The 15,449-nt window shown below is 46.9% G+C and overlaps 4 protein-coding genes and 1 non-coding gene across 8 annotated transcripts; 2 read left to right on the forward strand and 3 right to left on the reverse strand.

Moving 5' to 3' along the window:
- Positions 1–258: 258 nt before the first annotated feature.
- Positions 259–2,710, forward strand: LOC9657901 (pentatricopeptide repeat-containing protein At1g63400). Its single transcript, XM_002961549.2, has one exon. It carries the CDS (start codon positions 278–280, stop codon positions 2,636–2,638), a length of 2,361 nt encoding a protein of 786 aa, XP_002961595.2. The 5' UTR covers positions 259–277; the 3' UTR covers positions 2,639–2,710.
- A 1,045-nt stretch (positions 2,711–3,755) lies between these two features.
- LOC9657902 (potassium transporter 10) lies at positions 3,756–6,747 on the reverse strand. 2 transcript variants are annotated; one of them, XM_024685460.1, is made up of 9 exons: positions 6,647–6,747; positions 6,473–6,585; positions 6,193–6,418; positions 5,885–6,130; positions 5,772–5,822; positions 5,446–5,706; positions 5,334–5,386; positions 4,903–5,278; positions 3,756–4,841 (listed from the first exon to the last, which is right to left on the reverse strand). In XM_024685460.1, exons 2-9 carry the CDS (start codon positions 6,581–6,583, stop codon positions 3,823–3,825), a joined length of 2,343 nt encoding a protein of 780 aa, XP_024541228.1. In that variant the 5' UTR covers positions 6,584–6,585; positions 6,647–6,747; the 3' UTR covers positions 3,756–3,822. The 2 variants fall into 2 exon arrangements, with proteins under 2 accessions (XP_024541228.1, XP_024541231.1); XM_024685463.1 differs by lacking the exon at positions 6,647–6,747 and having other exon boundaries at positions 6,473–6,630.
- A 988-nt stretch (positions 6,748–7,735) lies between these two features.
- TRNAS-GCU lies at positions 7,736–7,817 on the reverse strand. The gene has a single exon. It is a non-coding gene; the product is annotated as a tRNA-Ser (tRNA).
- A 41-nt stretch (positions 7,818–7,858) lies between these two features.
- Positions 7,859–9,667, forward strand: LOC9630670 (probable indole-3-acetic acid-amido synthetase GH3.12). 2 transcript variants are annotated; one of them, XM_002961550.2, is made up of 4 exons: positions 7,859–8,179; positions 8,231–8,332; positions 8,382–9,172; positions 9,231–9,667. In XM_002961550.2, the coding sequence occupies exons 1-4, from the start codon at positions 7,920–7,922 to the stop codon at positions 9,356–9,358; spliced, it is 1,281 nt and encodes a 426-aa protein (XP_002961596.1). In that variant the 5' UTR covers positions 7,859–7,919; the 3' UTR covers positions 9,359–9,667. The 2 variants fall into 2 exon arrangements, with proteins under 2 accessions (XP_002961596.1, XP_024543479.1); XM_024687711.1 differs by having other exon boundaries at positions 7,859–8,332.
- Positions 9,668–11,770: 2,103 nt separating this feature from the next.
- On the reverse strand, positions 11,771–14,586 carry LOC9657903 (probable pre-mRNA-splicing factor ATP-dependent RNA helicase DEAH4). Of its 2 annotated transcripts, XM_024685249.1 has the most exons (4): positions 12,442–14,586; positions 12,287–12,370; positions 12,067–12,236; positions 11,771–12,020 (listed from the first exon to the last, which is right to left on the reverse strand). In XM_024685249.1, the coding sequence occupies exon 1, from the start codon at positions 14,574–14,576 to the stop codon at positions 12,453–12,455; it is 2,124 nt and encodes a 707-aa protein (XP_024541017.1). In that variant the 5' UTR covers positions 14,577–14,586; the 3' UTR covers positions 11,771–12,020; positions 12,067–12,236; positions 12,287–12,370; positions 12,442–12,452. The 2 variants fall into 2 exon arrangements, with proteins under 2 accessions (XP_024541017.1, XP_002962098.2); XM_002962052.2 differs by having other exon boundaries at positions 12,067–12,370.
- Between the last annotated feature and the right edge of the window lie 863 nt (positions 14,587–15,449).

Raw genomic sequence — 15,449 nt, forward strand, 5'->3', positions numbered from 1 at the left:
AGAGTGCCACTCTCCATACCCGGACGTTTACAACGTTCTGATAGACAGCCTTTCGAAGAGGCAGGAAACAGAGGCCGTAAAGAAGATGGTGCAAGTGATGGTGGACAGAGGGTGTTTTCCCGACTCGTTTACTTTCACCACCATCTTGTGTGGGCTCTGCAAGGCTGGGAAGATGGACGAGGCGGAGCTCGTTATGGACGAGATGAGAGGCAGGATGATACCACCTTACTTTGCAACATCGATCTTTCTGGCGCACGAGCTATGCTTGCGAGGAAGCATGGAGCGTGCCTTTCAGCTACTGGAGATTATGCCAGTTGCAAACTCTAGCGCCTACAACATCGTCCTAGTGGCGCTTTGCAAGGCTGCCAGAGTGGACGATGCCTTGGAGCTGGCGAGAACGATGTCCGAGAAAAGAATACCTCTCGCGGCCGGTTCTCTCGACGCTGTTCTTGTCGGGCTCATGGATTCCGGAAGGATAGACGAGGCGCTGCAAGTTTACAGGGAGAACAGGAGTGAGCCTTGTCTCGTCACCTTGAACGTGCTTCTCGAAGGATTTTGCTCGCGAGGACAAGTCGACAAGGCTCGCGAGCTTCTCAGAGCGATGCCCGACGAGGAGTGTGCTCCCGACGAAGTGTCCTACTGCACGGTTTTGGACGGGCTTTGCAAGGCCGGTCGCGTCGAGGAGGCAGTCCGGCTGTTTGGTGACAGAGAACTTCCGTCTAGTTCTTCGAGTTCCTCGCCTCCAAGCCTCCGGGGATACAATATCGTCATCCTGGGACTGTGCCAGAACGATAGAATCGACGAGGCGGTCCAGATGTTCGAGAAGATGAACGAAAGAAACGTATCACCGGATAGCTGGAGCTATGGTATCCTCATCGACGGCCTCGCCAAGGCAGGGAAACTTAACGACGCTCGCGACCTTTTCCAAAAGCTTCTACACTCGGGAGTGACTCCCTCGACGGTGGCCTACACGAGTCTCATTCACGGGCTTTGCATGGCCAACAGCTTCGACGATGCTCGCGAGCTCTTCGCGGACATGAACCGGAGAGGCTGCCCTCCAAGCCCGGTGACTTACAACGTTATTATCGACGCGAGCTGCAAGAGAGGAATGCTGGAGGAGGCCTGCGACTTGATCAAGAAGATGATAGAAGATGGTCACGTCCCGGACGTGGTGACTTACAACACGGTCATGGACGGGCTCTGCAAGTCCGGCCGAGTGGAAGAAGCTCTCCTCCTGTTCAACGAGATGGAGCGCCTGGGCTGTACTCCAAACCGTCGCTCACACAACACTATCATCCTCGGCCTGTGCCAGCAGTCGAAGATCGATCAAGCCTGTCAAGTTTTCCACGAGATGGAAGCGCGAGACATACCACCGGATAGCTGGAGCTATGGAATCCTCATCGACGGCCTTGCCAAAGCTGGGAAGCTCAACGAGGCCTACAAGCTCTTCCGGAGGATGCTCGACTCGGGCATCACCCCCTCGGCCGTGACATACAACGTTGTGATCCACGGGATGTGCTTGGCCTACACTCTGGACGAGGCACTGGAGCTCTTCAAGAGCATGAGGAGCAAAGGCTGCCGCCCCAGCCGCTTCACCTTCAACATCCTGATCGACGCTCACTGCAAGAGAGGAAAGATGGACGAGGCTTTCAGGCTGCTCAAGAGGATGACCGACGATGGCCACGTCCCGGACGTGGTGACTTACAGCACACTCATCTCCGGGCTTTGCTCCATCGCCAGAGTCGATGATGCCCGCCACCTTTTGGAAGACATGGTGAAGAGGCAGTGCAAGCCGACGGTGGTGACGCAAAACACGCTGATTCACGGGCTGTGCAAGGCGGGCCGGATCAAAGAAGCTCGAGAGGTGCTAGACGCGATGGTTTCCAGCGGGCAGTCCCCGGACGTGGTGACTTACAACACGCTCGTCCACGGGCATTGCCGGGCGGGGCAAACGGAGAGAGCCCGGGAGCTCCTCTCGGACATGGTCGCCCGGGGGCTTGCTCCAAACGTGGTGACTTACACTGCGCTCGTCTCGGGGCTTTGCAAGGCCAACCGGCTTCCGGAAGCTTGCGGGGTGTTCGCGCAGATGAAGAGCTCCGGCTGCGCTCCAAACTTGTTCACGTACACTGCGCTGATACTCGGGTTTTGCTCCGCGGGTCAGGTCGATGGAGGGCTCAAGCTCTTCGGGGAGATGGTCTGCGCAGGGATCTCTCCCGACCACGTCGTGTATGGGACACTGGCAGCGGAGCTTTGCAAGAGCGGCAGGAGTGCTCGGGCACTGGAGATACTCCGCGAGGGGCGAGAGAGCTTGCGGAGCGAGGCGTGGGGTGACGAAGTGTATCGCTTTGCCGTGGATGGTTTGCTCGACGCAGGGAAGATGGAGATGGCGCTGGGGTTTGTGAGGGATATGGTACGAGGTGGGCAGCTCCCGGCTCCGGAGAGGTGTGCTAGTTTGGTGGCGGGGCTTTGTAAATCGGGGCAGGGAGGAGAGGCCCGAGCGGTGCTGGAGGAGATTATGGACTTGGCGTATGGTGGAAAGGCACGAGGCAAAGCGGCCAAGTTTGTGGAAGAGATGGTTGGCAAAGGATATGAGATTGAAGATGGAGTTTTGAAGCCTCTACTCTCTACATTGAAGTAAATTATTTCTAGGTTTAAAGTTTAACATGATACCAGAATTCATTTTTATTGAATATCCTGAAGTTATATATTATAGCATTTTATATTTAAATTGTAAAGTAAGTAAGGTTTTACTTTTAAATTTTTTAATGATTAATTTTTTAATAACTTAGCAAAAAGTATTAGTCGACCAAAGTGGTATAATTTTAATGTTTGTAGAAAAACGTTTTTGATAGTGCTTATATAAAACTAAGTTACAATCATTTTGTAAAAAAAGATATGTAGTCATTATACAACTAGGTTGATCTTTACAATATTTGTTTGGTGACCATAAAATAATTTTATTTTCAGAATAAAACACTAAATTTCCATCAGGTTGCAATATTTTTATGATTTCCTAAAATTGACCATCTTGATTTATTATGTATATAAAGTTCTAGTTTACAATTAGGATGTAAATAAAGAAATGCTTTTTTTGTTTCAAGATCTTATAAAATGATAAGGCAATAAAATATTGTAAATTGTGGAACTAATTAATGTGTTTAAATAAATCTGGCAGTCATTTAACTCACTTGTTTTCATTGATAATATTTGTATCGATCCTCCTTCAGGAGGTATGTTACTAATCAAATAATAAATACATATATTCTTGATGTTATAGAAATCATTCTAGATCCAAGTCTTAAAAGCTCTTCATAATATTCCATTATTAATTTAGCTAAATCATGGTACTATTTCTCTCTTCTTCCTCCGAAGGGTTAGTTGAACAATATACATAATTTTCCCTTCTTTCAACACTATAAAGCCATATTTGCATAGTAACAGTTATATTGCCCTGAATCCCATCTTCTAGGATTACTTCATTGTCAATAGATTGGCCTATTTGTATGGTATCTTGAGATGGAATTGCATTATGTACCATCATAAGTAATCTTGAAACAACTATACTTGTAGTATTTGGATGTATAAGATTTATATCTTGTGATCTATAATCAAGTCTAGATGTATAAACAAATTTTAAAAACAGAAAAACAAGAAATGTAATACTTATATCCATATATTCTTCTTTTAAAAGCTACAATCAACCGTTTAATAAGAAAGGTATTTTATATAAAAAACTTTTCTTGTTAATATAAAAAGAAAAGAACCACAGGATAAGTTAAAGAAGTAACTTCTACAAAAACGAAAGGTGACTTTAGCCACATATCAAATGTTATAAACCATCCCTACGTGAAGGAGGCTCTCGTGAGGTACATGGTATATCACACTCGTGTCCCTGCACAGCTTCCGCAGGAAACTATACCCCGAGTTGATGGCTTGCCGCTTGAAGAAGCCCGAACCTTGCCTTGCTCGCATCACAGTGCTCCCCATTATGTGAACGATCCCATCTTCCTTGCACTTGATCAGAAACGCGCACTCGTCCTCCTCCTCTCTCAAGCTCCTTGGAGTTTGCCGCTGGATCGAGGAGACGCTTGACGCTGTCAAGCAAATCTCACTGCCAGTGATGGTGTGCCCGTCCACCTGTGCTTGCAGTGGAGGAGCCGCGCCGCAGCTTTCCAGGGACCCGTTGCTCGTCACGGTCTCTTCCGACTGCTCGTCCACGCTCTCCATGAGCGACTCGTAGCGAATGAAGGCGGCCAGTGCGCGGATGAGAAGCTCGTCGAAGTGGTCGTCCTTCTTGTGGAGATCCTTGTAGCCGTACCTCACCACGCAGCGGTACATCCGAAACTGCTTGGGACCGATCCTCCTCAGCAGGAACCTCTCTTCTTTGGCGACGGTGCTCACCGGGAGATACTTGACGCACACGAAGGTGAGGATGGAGTGGACCGCTGGAAAGTGCGTGAGGAAGTGCGAGAAGATCGATGGAACCCCGTGAGCTAGCTCGGTGTAGAACAGGCCGATTCCTGGCAGCCTCACCATCCCGAGGCTTGGGCCGAGCTGGAGGATCCATCCAAGGGACACCTTGTTCTGGAGCTCAAACTTGTGCCTCTCGCAAGAGCCGTAGTGCCAGAAGTACATGACTGCCATGAGAACCGAGCCTATCGCCAGAGGAACCCATCCCCCGCTCGTCACCTTGAACAAAACCGATGAAAAGTAGAGCAACTCCAGCGAGCCAAACACCGCCAGGAAGGAGAAGGCCAAGTAGAGGTTGCTGTGCCATATAAGAATCATAACCATAGCCAACAAAAACGTTGTCACGACCATGACGAGCACGACTGCCACACCTGCGAGGGCACAATGGTGAGAAAAAAACTGTTAAACTAGAGATTACATTTAAAAGCTTACCGTATGCATTTCCGATCTGCTGTGTCTCCCGGAAACCCGCTGTTATCAGCAAGCAGGCGACCATCAGGGTCCAGTTTACCTCGGGAACGTACACTTGTCCCAGAAACCTGTGCGACGTGTGAACTATTTTTACTCTTGGGAAGCAACCAAGCGCTACGGCCTGCTTGACGATGGAAAACGTAGCCGAGATCGTTGCTTGGCTTGCTATAATTGCAGCTGCTGTCGCAACTACGAACATCGGCCAGTAGATAAACGGTCTATTCGGTATCGAGTTGTAAAATGGTTCGTCAACATCCCGTGGATACTTCATAAGATAAGCAGCTTGTCCCATGTAAGCTGCTATTAAGCACGGAAACACTATAATAGTAAACGCAAGCTGCCATGGTGCGACTTAGTGAACACAGTTTACAAATAAGCAGCTTGAAACTTACTTGGATGGATTGCGCCGTGAAATGGCCCAAGTCTGCAAATAAAGCTTCGGCTCCTGGAAAATTAGCGGATCCGGAGATGAGAGATTGCCAAGGAAAACAAACAAAGCTTCACCTGTAACGGAAAGAACGACACCTCCAAGGGAAATCCATGCGGTCACTCCTTGAGCACGAAAGTAACGAAAAATGTAAACAGGCGAAAGAGCCTTGAAGACAGGAGGATAATGAACAAAGATGTTGTAGATTCCTATAGTGCCAATTGAAATAAACCAGATGAAGATAATTGGCGCGAACATAAAGCCGACTTTGGCAGTTCCAAATCGTTGCATGCTGAATAGAGCAACCAGAATCAATAAGGAGAGAATGAGAACGCTCCCTGTTAGCAGAACGCATTACCGTTAGAAGTTCACAATATCGGAAGAGAAAAATAGAAAAACCAACCTTTTGGAAGCTCCAAATGGGAGAGTCGGATTCCCTGAACTGCTGATAGTACTGCATTTTGATAGACAACAAGTGTTATCCTTAAACAGACACGCGCTTCAAGGCCAGCACACCTGATATTGACGGAGACAGCATGCCGTCTCCGATAACCATGCTGGTACCAAGAAGGACAAGCACCAGCAGTATCTTCTGTAAGAAAAGGCTAGTCTCAAGTGCATTTTTCAGCTTGTAAGCAGTTGACTTCTTGGACATGGGCCGAAAACTATAAGTTGTCAATGCTCTGTCCGTATGGTGCTGATTGGGAATTGTGTTGACTTTGGCATGTCTACAGATCAAGGAATACAGAGCAAAAGTTCCACCTAGAAAAAAGAAAACCGAAGAAGAATCAGGGGTTTCTCCAATCTTAATGAACTCAACATACCCTCTCCGTTGTCATTCGCTCTTAATGCAAAAAAGACGTACTTCACGAGAGCAATCAGAGTGATGGTGTAGATGATCAGCGACAGTGTTCCCAAAAGGTCATTCCGGTCCTTGATACCGTCGGGAAAGATGTTCGAGAAGACATACAGTGGAGAAGTTCCCAAGTCTCCATAGACAACTCCAAGGCTCAAGAACGCTAAGCGCAGAGTCGTGGTTGTCGAGAGTTTCTGACAGCGACGACAGGGTTTGAGAACCTCAAAAAGCACACAATTGCAAGTTACCTTCGCCGTGTGCAAATTGTGTACACGATCGGCTTCCTCCCCGAACGGTTGATCAATCCGGTCCAGATTCCACATGTAGCCTTTACCGGGGGAATCCTCAGCCTCCGCCATCGCTGCAAAATTGAGCGAGCTTAAACACCCCCAAGACCTCACACTGGAGCAAACTATCCACACCTTGGAATAACACGGAAGAGCCAAGATCAGAATGGAGGGACCCCAGCAGCGATAGAAAACGATTTCATTGACTGCAGCAGCATATCCGCTTCGATGATGACATCTTTCACAGTGAGAAGAACCACCTGCGCACAGAAGATTTGCAGAGATATCACAAAATACCATACACGCACAACCGACACTGCCATACCGGAAACCGTGCAGGAGTGGCCACCACAGCAGCTTTGGCTTTTTGGCAACGCCATATATCGCTCTCGAGCAGCATCTACGGCTTCTTCGTTAGCTGGTTGGGAGACGGCACTGGCGGGTCTGGGCTCCAATAATACGTCAAAGGCGTCCTTGGCGCTTTTGGCAGGCTGGAACTTAAAAGCTTGTGATGTCCGGGTCCTGAAAGCTTCACCAGCGTCGGTTGATCCGATCGGCATATCTCCCTGATATAAAGAAGGCCGTGTCGCCGTTACTCGTGGTAAAGAAATCAAACTCCAACTTGTGTCCACTTTCCATCTTGCCAAGCTGTTGAGCCATCTTACGGTACCACCCGCTCTGATCTGAAAGCCCACTAGCGAGCGTGTTCGCAACGCCTTCTGCAAAAGCTTGGCGTAAATCCTTGTTTTCCGCTTCATGAAGTCACTTTTGCATGAACACAAACTCCGTCGCGTTAATCGTGCTCTTCGAATCGCAGTCTCCACTCCTGAATGCAATCGACTACCTGTCGTTGCGGATCGTCTTTCTTCTTCTTTGGAGAGTGGTAAAACACCGAGTCGCCAGAGAGCATTCTCAAAGCTCCCGCTAGAGTCGAGTCCTGCCATGCGCTTGTCTTATGACGTCGCTACACTCTCTCCGTGGCGTCGCTTCCCTCTACTCCACCTGGAAATGCGGAAGAACCAGGAGTCCTCCTCCTGGAGCTGGCCTAGGAATCGCGATTTTGATCAGCGAGCTCAAGGCGCTGTGCCGGGGAAAATTCCGCTAGAAAATCTGTCTGAGCCGCCGATTTGCGGGAGCTACATCTTACCTCTGCCGCCTTCCCTCAAGAACCCTAGAAGTGCTTAAAACGTAAATTAGATTTTCCCGCCTAAAACTCGTTAAGATCGTCGCCTGGGAGATTCGAACTCTCGCGGGCAGAGCCCATGTACTTAGCAGGCACACGCCTTAACCACTCGGCCAAAGCGACTTACTACACAATGCGGTTCTCTTATTATTATAAACAAACACAGTTCATCCATCCTCCTCACCACGAGTTTGTAACTAGAATGTATGCCCGAGTCTGTTTCTAATGGCCGCTGTCATTGCCGACTTCGAGCAATCCTGCAAGGATGCAAGCTCGAATCAAGAGCGAGTCCTTGGCCGCATCCTCGACGACAACTCAAGCTGCCATTACCTCCAGAGGTACGGGAGCCCTCAAACCCTGGCCGCATTCAAGGCCCAAGTCCCAATTATCTCCTACGAGGACGTCGGCAGCGAGATTGACAAGATTGCTAGCGGAGTTCAAGGCCCACTCCTCTGCAGCTATCCTATCCTCCACTTCTTTGCAAGGTACGAGTCCCATTTATCTTGTTTTAACTTGTGCTTCCACTGCAACATTAGCTCCGGGACAACTTCTGCCAACGGTAAGATCATTCCACTCACTGCGGAGAATGCTGCTGCATCGGGCAGAGCTACCGAAATCGCCAATGCTTACAGAACAAGGTGACTGACGATTGGCTGGATCTCTCAATGCTTGTTACTTTCCCTTTAGGTGTTTTCCATCCGACAATGGCATAATTCTTGGCTTCTTCTACTGCATGGATCAAGTCGAGACCAAGTCCGGGCTTCTGGTGTCTGCCGCAAGCACATACGCCTTGAAGGGCGAGCGATTCAAGGCCACGTCGAGCAAGTACACGACTCCGTACGAGGTTCTTGTCGCTGGAAGCGACTGGCGAGAGCTCACGTACTGCCACTGGCTGTGTGCTCTGCTCCAAAGAGGCAAAGTGGAGCAGATCATCTCCATCTTCTCCTACACCATCTGCGAGGCAATCCGGATGCTCCGGGCCGAGTGGAGAGAGATTTGCAGCGACATACGAGCTGGGAGCTTGTGCGAGGGGAAGGTGACAAGCCCAAATCTCAGGCAGGCAGTTCTAGCTTCTCCAGTTTTCGATGGCATCAAAGGTGGCGACCCTGTTGAGGCCGAGGTTATCTCCGAGATTTGCAGCAGGGATTCGTGGTCTGGAATTGTGCTGCTGCTGTTTCCCAGGACAAACGTCATGTCGACTGTGGTGACGGGGTCGATGAAACTCTACGTTCCATCTTTGAGAGATTATGTTGGAGACCAAGTTCCGATAGTTGGACTGGACTACTTCTCGTCTGAGGGAGCGATTGGGATCAATGCTGATCCTCGATGCCATCCGGAGCGTGTTGTCTATACAATGGTGCCAACAGCACTCTACTACGAGTTTCTCCCTGTGGATTCGACTTCATGTGATAATATACTTGGTTTGCATGAAGTCCAAGTTGGAGAGCAGTACGAGGTGGTCATCACAAACTTCGCAGGTTAATCTTTCTTTTTTACTTTTTATATCAAAGTGATTCTGAGAGACTACTTCCACAGGCTTGTATCGATATAGAATCGGGGACGTGGTAAAAGTCGATAGCTTTTTTCATGAAGTTCCTCGTCTGGCTTTTAGCGATCGCAGGAAGGCAGTGCTGAGTGTTCACAATGAGATGGTTTCAAGATGAGCAAGAGCTTCAAAACGTGGTGAGCGAGGTTTCGTGGGAAGCCGGCGTTGAGATGACAAACTTCACGAGCTATGGCAACTTATCCGCTCTCCCGCCCCACTACACCATTCCAAAAAGAAAGAAATTCTAGAGAGGTGCTCCTCAGCCATTGACATGTCTCTCAATCAAGTCTATGTGGGGATTGATGGAGTCATTGATTGACTGGAGGTGATTGTGAAGCAGGGAACGTTTGAGAAGATCACGTAAGAAGCTGTGAAAATGGGAGCGAATCCAGGCCAATATAAAACACCAAAGTGTTCTATTTCTCCCAAGGTGTTAGAACTTCTAAACTCTCGAGGCATTAACAGCTATAGAAGTGTCTGGAGCCCTCGTGAAAATGTTAGTTAATATCAGTCATACTAACTATTTCAGTACTATTAGTATTAAATGTAAAAAAACACAAATGTCATCAGTGTATCATAATTAAAACTTCAACATCATTTAAAATATCTAGAAATCTATAAGTATCTATAAAAAATATTAAATGAAAGAAAGATCAGTGTGAATAGAATTATGAAATAATTTAAGTACTAACAAAAAGTATTAGTTGCCCAAATAGGATTACTTTTTATAACTTTAGAAAATCTAGCTTGAACATTTTTATATAAAACTAAGTTGCAATCACTTTGTAAGGAAAGATAAGTATTCATTACACAATTAGGCTGGGCATTACAATATTTATTTGGTGACCATAAAGCTTTTTTATCTTCAGAATAAAAAACTAAATTTCCATCATATTGCAAAATAAGATAACAATTTTTATTATGTTTTAATACAGACCATTTTACCTCATTATAAATATAAAGCTCTAAATTACAGTTAGGATGTAAATAAAGGTATGCTTTTCTATTTTGAGAGATTATAAAATGATATGGTAATAGAACATTATAAATAGTAGAACTAAATAATTTATCTGAATAAATTTGACAATGGTTTGAACCAATATTTTTAATTGATAAAATTTGTCTAGATCCTCCATCAGCTGGTATATTCCTAATTATGTAATAAATACCATATATTCCTGATGTCAAAGCAATAAATCTAGATCCAAGATTTACAAGAGTGGAATGATTTTGTATTATTAAATTAACTAATTCATGCCTTACTAAAGTAGTGTTTCTATCTTCACCAGAAGGGTTCGTAGAACAATATCTATAGCCGTTCCCTCTTTCAACACTAAAAAGCCATATCTGCATAACAACAGTTATATTACCATATATGTCATCTTCAATAATAATAGTACCAAATATGCCTTGGCCCAATGGCATAGTAGTACGAGGTGGAATTGCTCTATTTACCATTAAGAGTAAAAATGAAATAATTCTCTCTGTAGTATTTGCAAGTACAAGATGTGTATCTCCAGGTATAAAACCAATTTCAGCTGCATAAACAAATTTAAAAAAGAAGAAAAAAAAAAAAAAACTTAAAGCCATAATTGTTTTTCTTATATGCTATATTTATAGTGTTATTTTATAATCTTCTTTGTTATTATAAAAAGGATATTTTTCTCTTTTTTGAAAAGAATTTAACAAGAAAAGTATTTAAACCTTTTAGAATATTATCTTCTGCAATATGTGCAATATATACCAATATTACCAATATGTGATTGCATCTTTTATTACACATATATTCTTTTGTTTTCAAATGCACACAAAATTATTATGCATACAATTATGTTTTGATTGTTATAAGAGCAATCTAAACATGATTGTGTGCAATGAAAATTTTCCATGGGACATGCCACATATGCACGGTGAAATAGAGTTTGCAGCACAAATGGAAGATGAACGTGAAAAGGGAGTGGCGGTGGAGGATCCTAGTGAAATAGAGATCATGTGCTAGATCCTGATGCACTAGTCAATGTTTAAGTCATTGCGGATGTATACAACACAGCGTCAGCCACCACCGTGAGCAATGCACAGCCCCAAGGCTCCTCGAGCGCCCTTCCCGCACCCCGCGAACTTGCAATCTTTGGGAGCTTTGTTAGATCTGGCACCAGTCCTCATGTCGATGTCCAGGTCTGGATCATTCTCCGAGTGAGAGTGATATTCTTCCTGCTCCGGGAGAGATGCCTGAGTCTGTAGCAGGCCCGGCATGACGCCGCCGGCACTGATCCAGCGAGCCGACGACGATCCCTCGTCCACAACCTTCTTGATCCCCAGGAAGAGCCCACCATCCTTGTCCTGTAGAGAAGGTACTATGGATGCTGTGACAACTCGCTCCACCGCCAGGAGGATGATCGATCCTGCTCCAGCCGCCAGATCTTCCTCGCGGCCTTGGGCTGCTGCTGCTGCTGCTCGAGCCCAGACAATAACGGTCAACACATTTGCATGTGACACGTGTCGCCGGGCCTTCCTCTCTCGCCCCACGCGGTTTGGCCGCCTCCCATTGGCCGGGAGCAAACATCAGTGCGATTATTCGCTAACACGTGGTTAAAAAAATAACCCCTTTACAGTTACCCCCCATCGGACGGCTGCGATTGGCTGGATCCGGCGGCCCAGAAAGTTCGGCAACTCCTTATTGTGATAGATGCCTCCCCAAAAATGACAAGGTGGTGGTGTTGGTGCTATGTATATTGTTATTTGATTCCAGACGAGATAATCATAAAGAATGAGAACGCTTCCTGTCAGGAATAAGCATTAGACACCAATGAAACACGAGATTCCAACCTTTTGGAAGCGCTTCAAAGGCCACAATAGAGGAGAAAAATTCATAAACAACTCCAAGGCCTCAAAAATGCTCGGCAGAGCGTTTCTGACAACAGCAAGATCCTCAAAAAGCACACGATTACAAATTACCTTCACTGCGGTGCAAACAGTGGACCACCGAAGCCTCAGCACTGTGAATTAAATGAGCTCAAACACCCCACTGTGAAACAACTAAGCACACCTTGAAAATAAAACGAGCTATCCGGAAGCGCCAAAATCAGAATGGAGGAACTCGAGTAGCAGCACCATATTTGCTTCTTGTTTACTGTGAAAGAAGCACCGAACATAATTTCTGTAAGACATGCATAGAAGTAAGAAAGTAAGACACCTTCATACCTCGTAAAACGTCAGCGGGCTGAAAGCCGTGCCGGATTGGTCCTGGCCTTTTTGCGAGCCATATATCGTTCTCGAGCAGCGTCCACCGCTTCTTTGTTAGCTGGTTGAGTGACGGCACTTGCGGGCTTAGTCTCCGACGATTCGTCCAAATGCGTCCTTGACTCTTCTGGCAGCCTGCCACTCAAGCTTATGACGTCCAGGTCTTGAAGCTTCACCAGCGTCGGTTGAGCCCAGCGACCTTCAATGACGCAAATCTTCTTGATATACGGCCGTGTCGTTGTTAGCAACTCGTGGTAAAGAATCCACTCGGGTAGCAGTCCGTCCGCATCAATTTCCATCTTGCAAGCTGAAGGATGAACTTGCACGAGGTGAGAGCTTTGTGCCAGAGTGCGGTACCCGTTGTGATTGGGCAGCCGATGAGCAAGCCTGTTCGCAAAGCCTTCGGCAAAAGCCTTGCGTAAGTTCTTGTACGCTGGATCTTTCCGCTTCCTGAAGTCACTTTTCCCTTGCATGATCAGGCTGAGCTGCTTCCGTATGTCCCTCGCGAACTTCATCGCTCTTATCTGCAAACCGTGCTCTTTGCACCACTCGAAGTCGTAATCCACCCTTCTCCACTTCTCATAGATCTGTAGCAGCTGAATGTGATCGCCAAAACCGTCTCCTGTTGGCAAGTCCTGGTGAACAGCTGATTGTTCTTTCTTCTCCTTCTTTGGAGCTTGGTAAAACACCGAGTCGCAAGAGAGCATCGCAGCCAGTACTAGAGCGTCTTCCAGGCATCCGAGATCCTCCGCAGCAATCAAAGCTCTCGCTAGAGACGGTTCCAGCGGAAGCCCAGCCATCCGCTTGCCAAGGCTGGTAACGTCGCCTTTGCTGGTGATTGCGTCAATGAGATATAGCTGCCTCAAAGCATCCTCCAACGATGCCACCGACGGGGCATCCAGGTACTCGAAGTTCAGCACGTCGAGGTTTGGAATCTCCAGCGACTTGAGATGGAGGAGCGCCCCAGCTAGCGACGACCTCTGAATCTCCGGTACCGTCACGGCCGGAAAGTCTTGCTCGAAGTTGGAGCTCGAGTAGAGCCTGTAACATTTACCAGGACACGTCCGTCCTGCTCGACCAGCTCGCTGCGTTGCTTGAACCCTGCTTATCTGAACGACGCACAAAGCGTCCATGCCCGTGGTCGGATTATACTGTCTCTGCTTCACGAAGCCTGGATCAATCACGTAGACAACACCGTCAACCGTGAGAGACGTCTCCGCGACATTTGTAGCAACGATGATCCTCCGGCAGTTGCTAGGAGCCGGGGTGAAAACCCGGGCCTGAAACTCCGGTGGAAGCGAAGCATGGAGAGGAAGAACAAGCGCGTCCATACACGAGCCTTCTTCCAGAGTCTGGACCCTGTGCTCCAGCTTGGCGATCACCTTCTCTATCTCCTCCTGGCCCGTCATGAACACGAGGATATCACCCGGAGGCTCCTTGGCGTGGATCTCTATCGCGGTCTCCACCGCCGACTCCACGTAGCTCACTGGCTGCTCGGTGCTATACATGATCTCCACCGGGAAGAGCTTCCCAGGGATGTTGACAACGGGGCAGCCACCGAAGAACTTGGAGATCTTGTGACCATCTAGAGTCGCCGAGGTAACGATCAGCTTGAGCTCGGGCTTTCTCAAGGCAACCAGGCGCTTGAGCAAGCCGAGAAGGATGTCGGTGTTGAGTGTTCTCTCGTGGGCTTCGTCCAAGATCACCACCGAGTACTGGCTGAGCTCGATGTCGACTAGGAATTCCCGGAGAAGGCAGCCGTCCGTGAGATACTTGATGAAGGTCCTGCTCGACGTCCTGTTCTCGAAGCGAATGGCGTATCCCACTTCCTCGCCCAGCGTCACTCCCATCTCGTGAGCGACGCGCCGAGCGACGGACACGGCCGCCACGCGCCGGGGCTGCGTGATGGCGATGCATTTGCCGTCGGCTGTGAACCCTGCATCGTGGAGGATTTGCGAAAGCTGCGTCGTCTTACCGGATCCCGTCTCGCCGATCACGACCGTGACGCTGTTGTCGCGCACAGCGCTCACGATGCACTCCGATTCGCGCCGGATCGGGAGCTCCGCCATCGCTCCCTCTCCAAGAACCCTAGACATGCTGAAAACCTAAATAATAATCCCCCGCCAATATGAGTTTAAACTCTTGGTTTCTTCTCCGAATAATTTAATTTGCGCGAATCCATCGTGGCCGATCATCATTCCACTCACTGCAAAGAACGTTGCCGCAGCTGCGGAAATCACCTTTGCTTACAGATCAAGGTGAGTTTAGGGAGTTTAGTTCTTGGCTACTCTACTGCATGGACCAATTTGAGACCAAATGGGAGCTTTTGGTGACGCACACTTTGAAGGGCACATGTTGAGCAATTCAGCAACGATAATACCTTTTTTTAAAATTTAAAATCTATCACAAAATTCGAATATACACAGAGAAACAAAAAATACAAAAATCTCAGGAATACTTACTTAAATGTAGTGAAAACAAGCAATTCAGCATTCTCAAGCACCAATGGGCAAGTGAGTGTTGATAACTTCAACTTCAGAATGAGATATTAATAGCCTTCAACAATTTAGATAACCTAGGGGGATGACTTTCAAATAGCTAAACAACCTACGGGTAGATGACTTTCAAACCAGCACTTTCTTTGTTTTCTTTTTTTATTTTTAAGTGTTCTTATAGCATATCTTTCAACACTAGAATTATTAATCAAACATTTAATGGAGTCAATAAAATGGTGGGTTGTAGTATATTAACAACCTCAAACAACTACATCATTTCAATAGTTACAAATTTAAATCAGTAGAAACTTTTGCTCACTAAAGCAAAGGATAACAAGATAATAATATATGTGAGGCATCTTATGAATATGCTTAAATATATCTTAACACTTTTAACAGATAATATTTTCTGAAGTAAATACAAATAAAGTATACCTGAAGTACCATATGTAACTTATGTAGAATATCACAAAA

The sequence above is a fragment of the Selaginella moellendorffii genome, unplaced genomic scaffold (assembly GCF_000143415.4).
Source record: "Selaginella moellendorffii unplaced genomic scaffold, v1.0 SELMOscaffold_1, whole genome shotgun sequence".
NCBI classification, from domain to species: domain Eukaryota; kingdom Viridiplantae; phylum Streptophyta; class Lycopodiopsida; order Selaginellales; family Selaginellaceae; genus Selaginella; species Selaginella moellendorffii.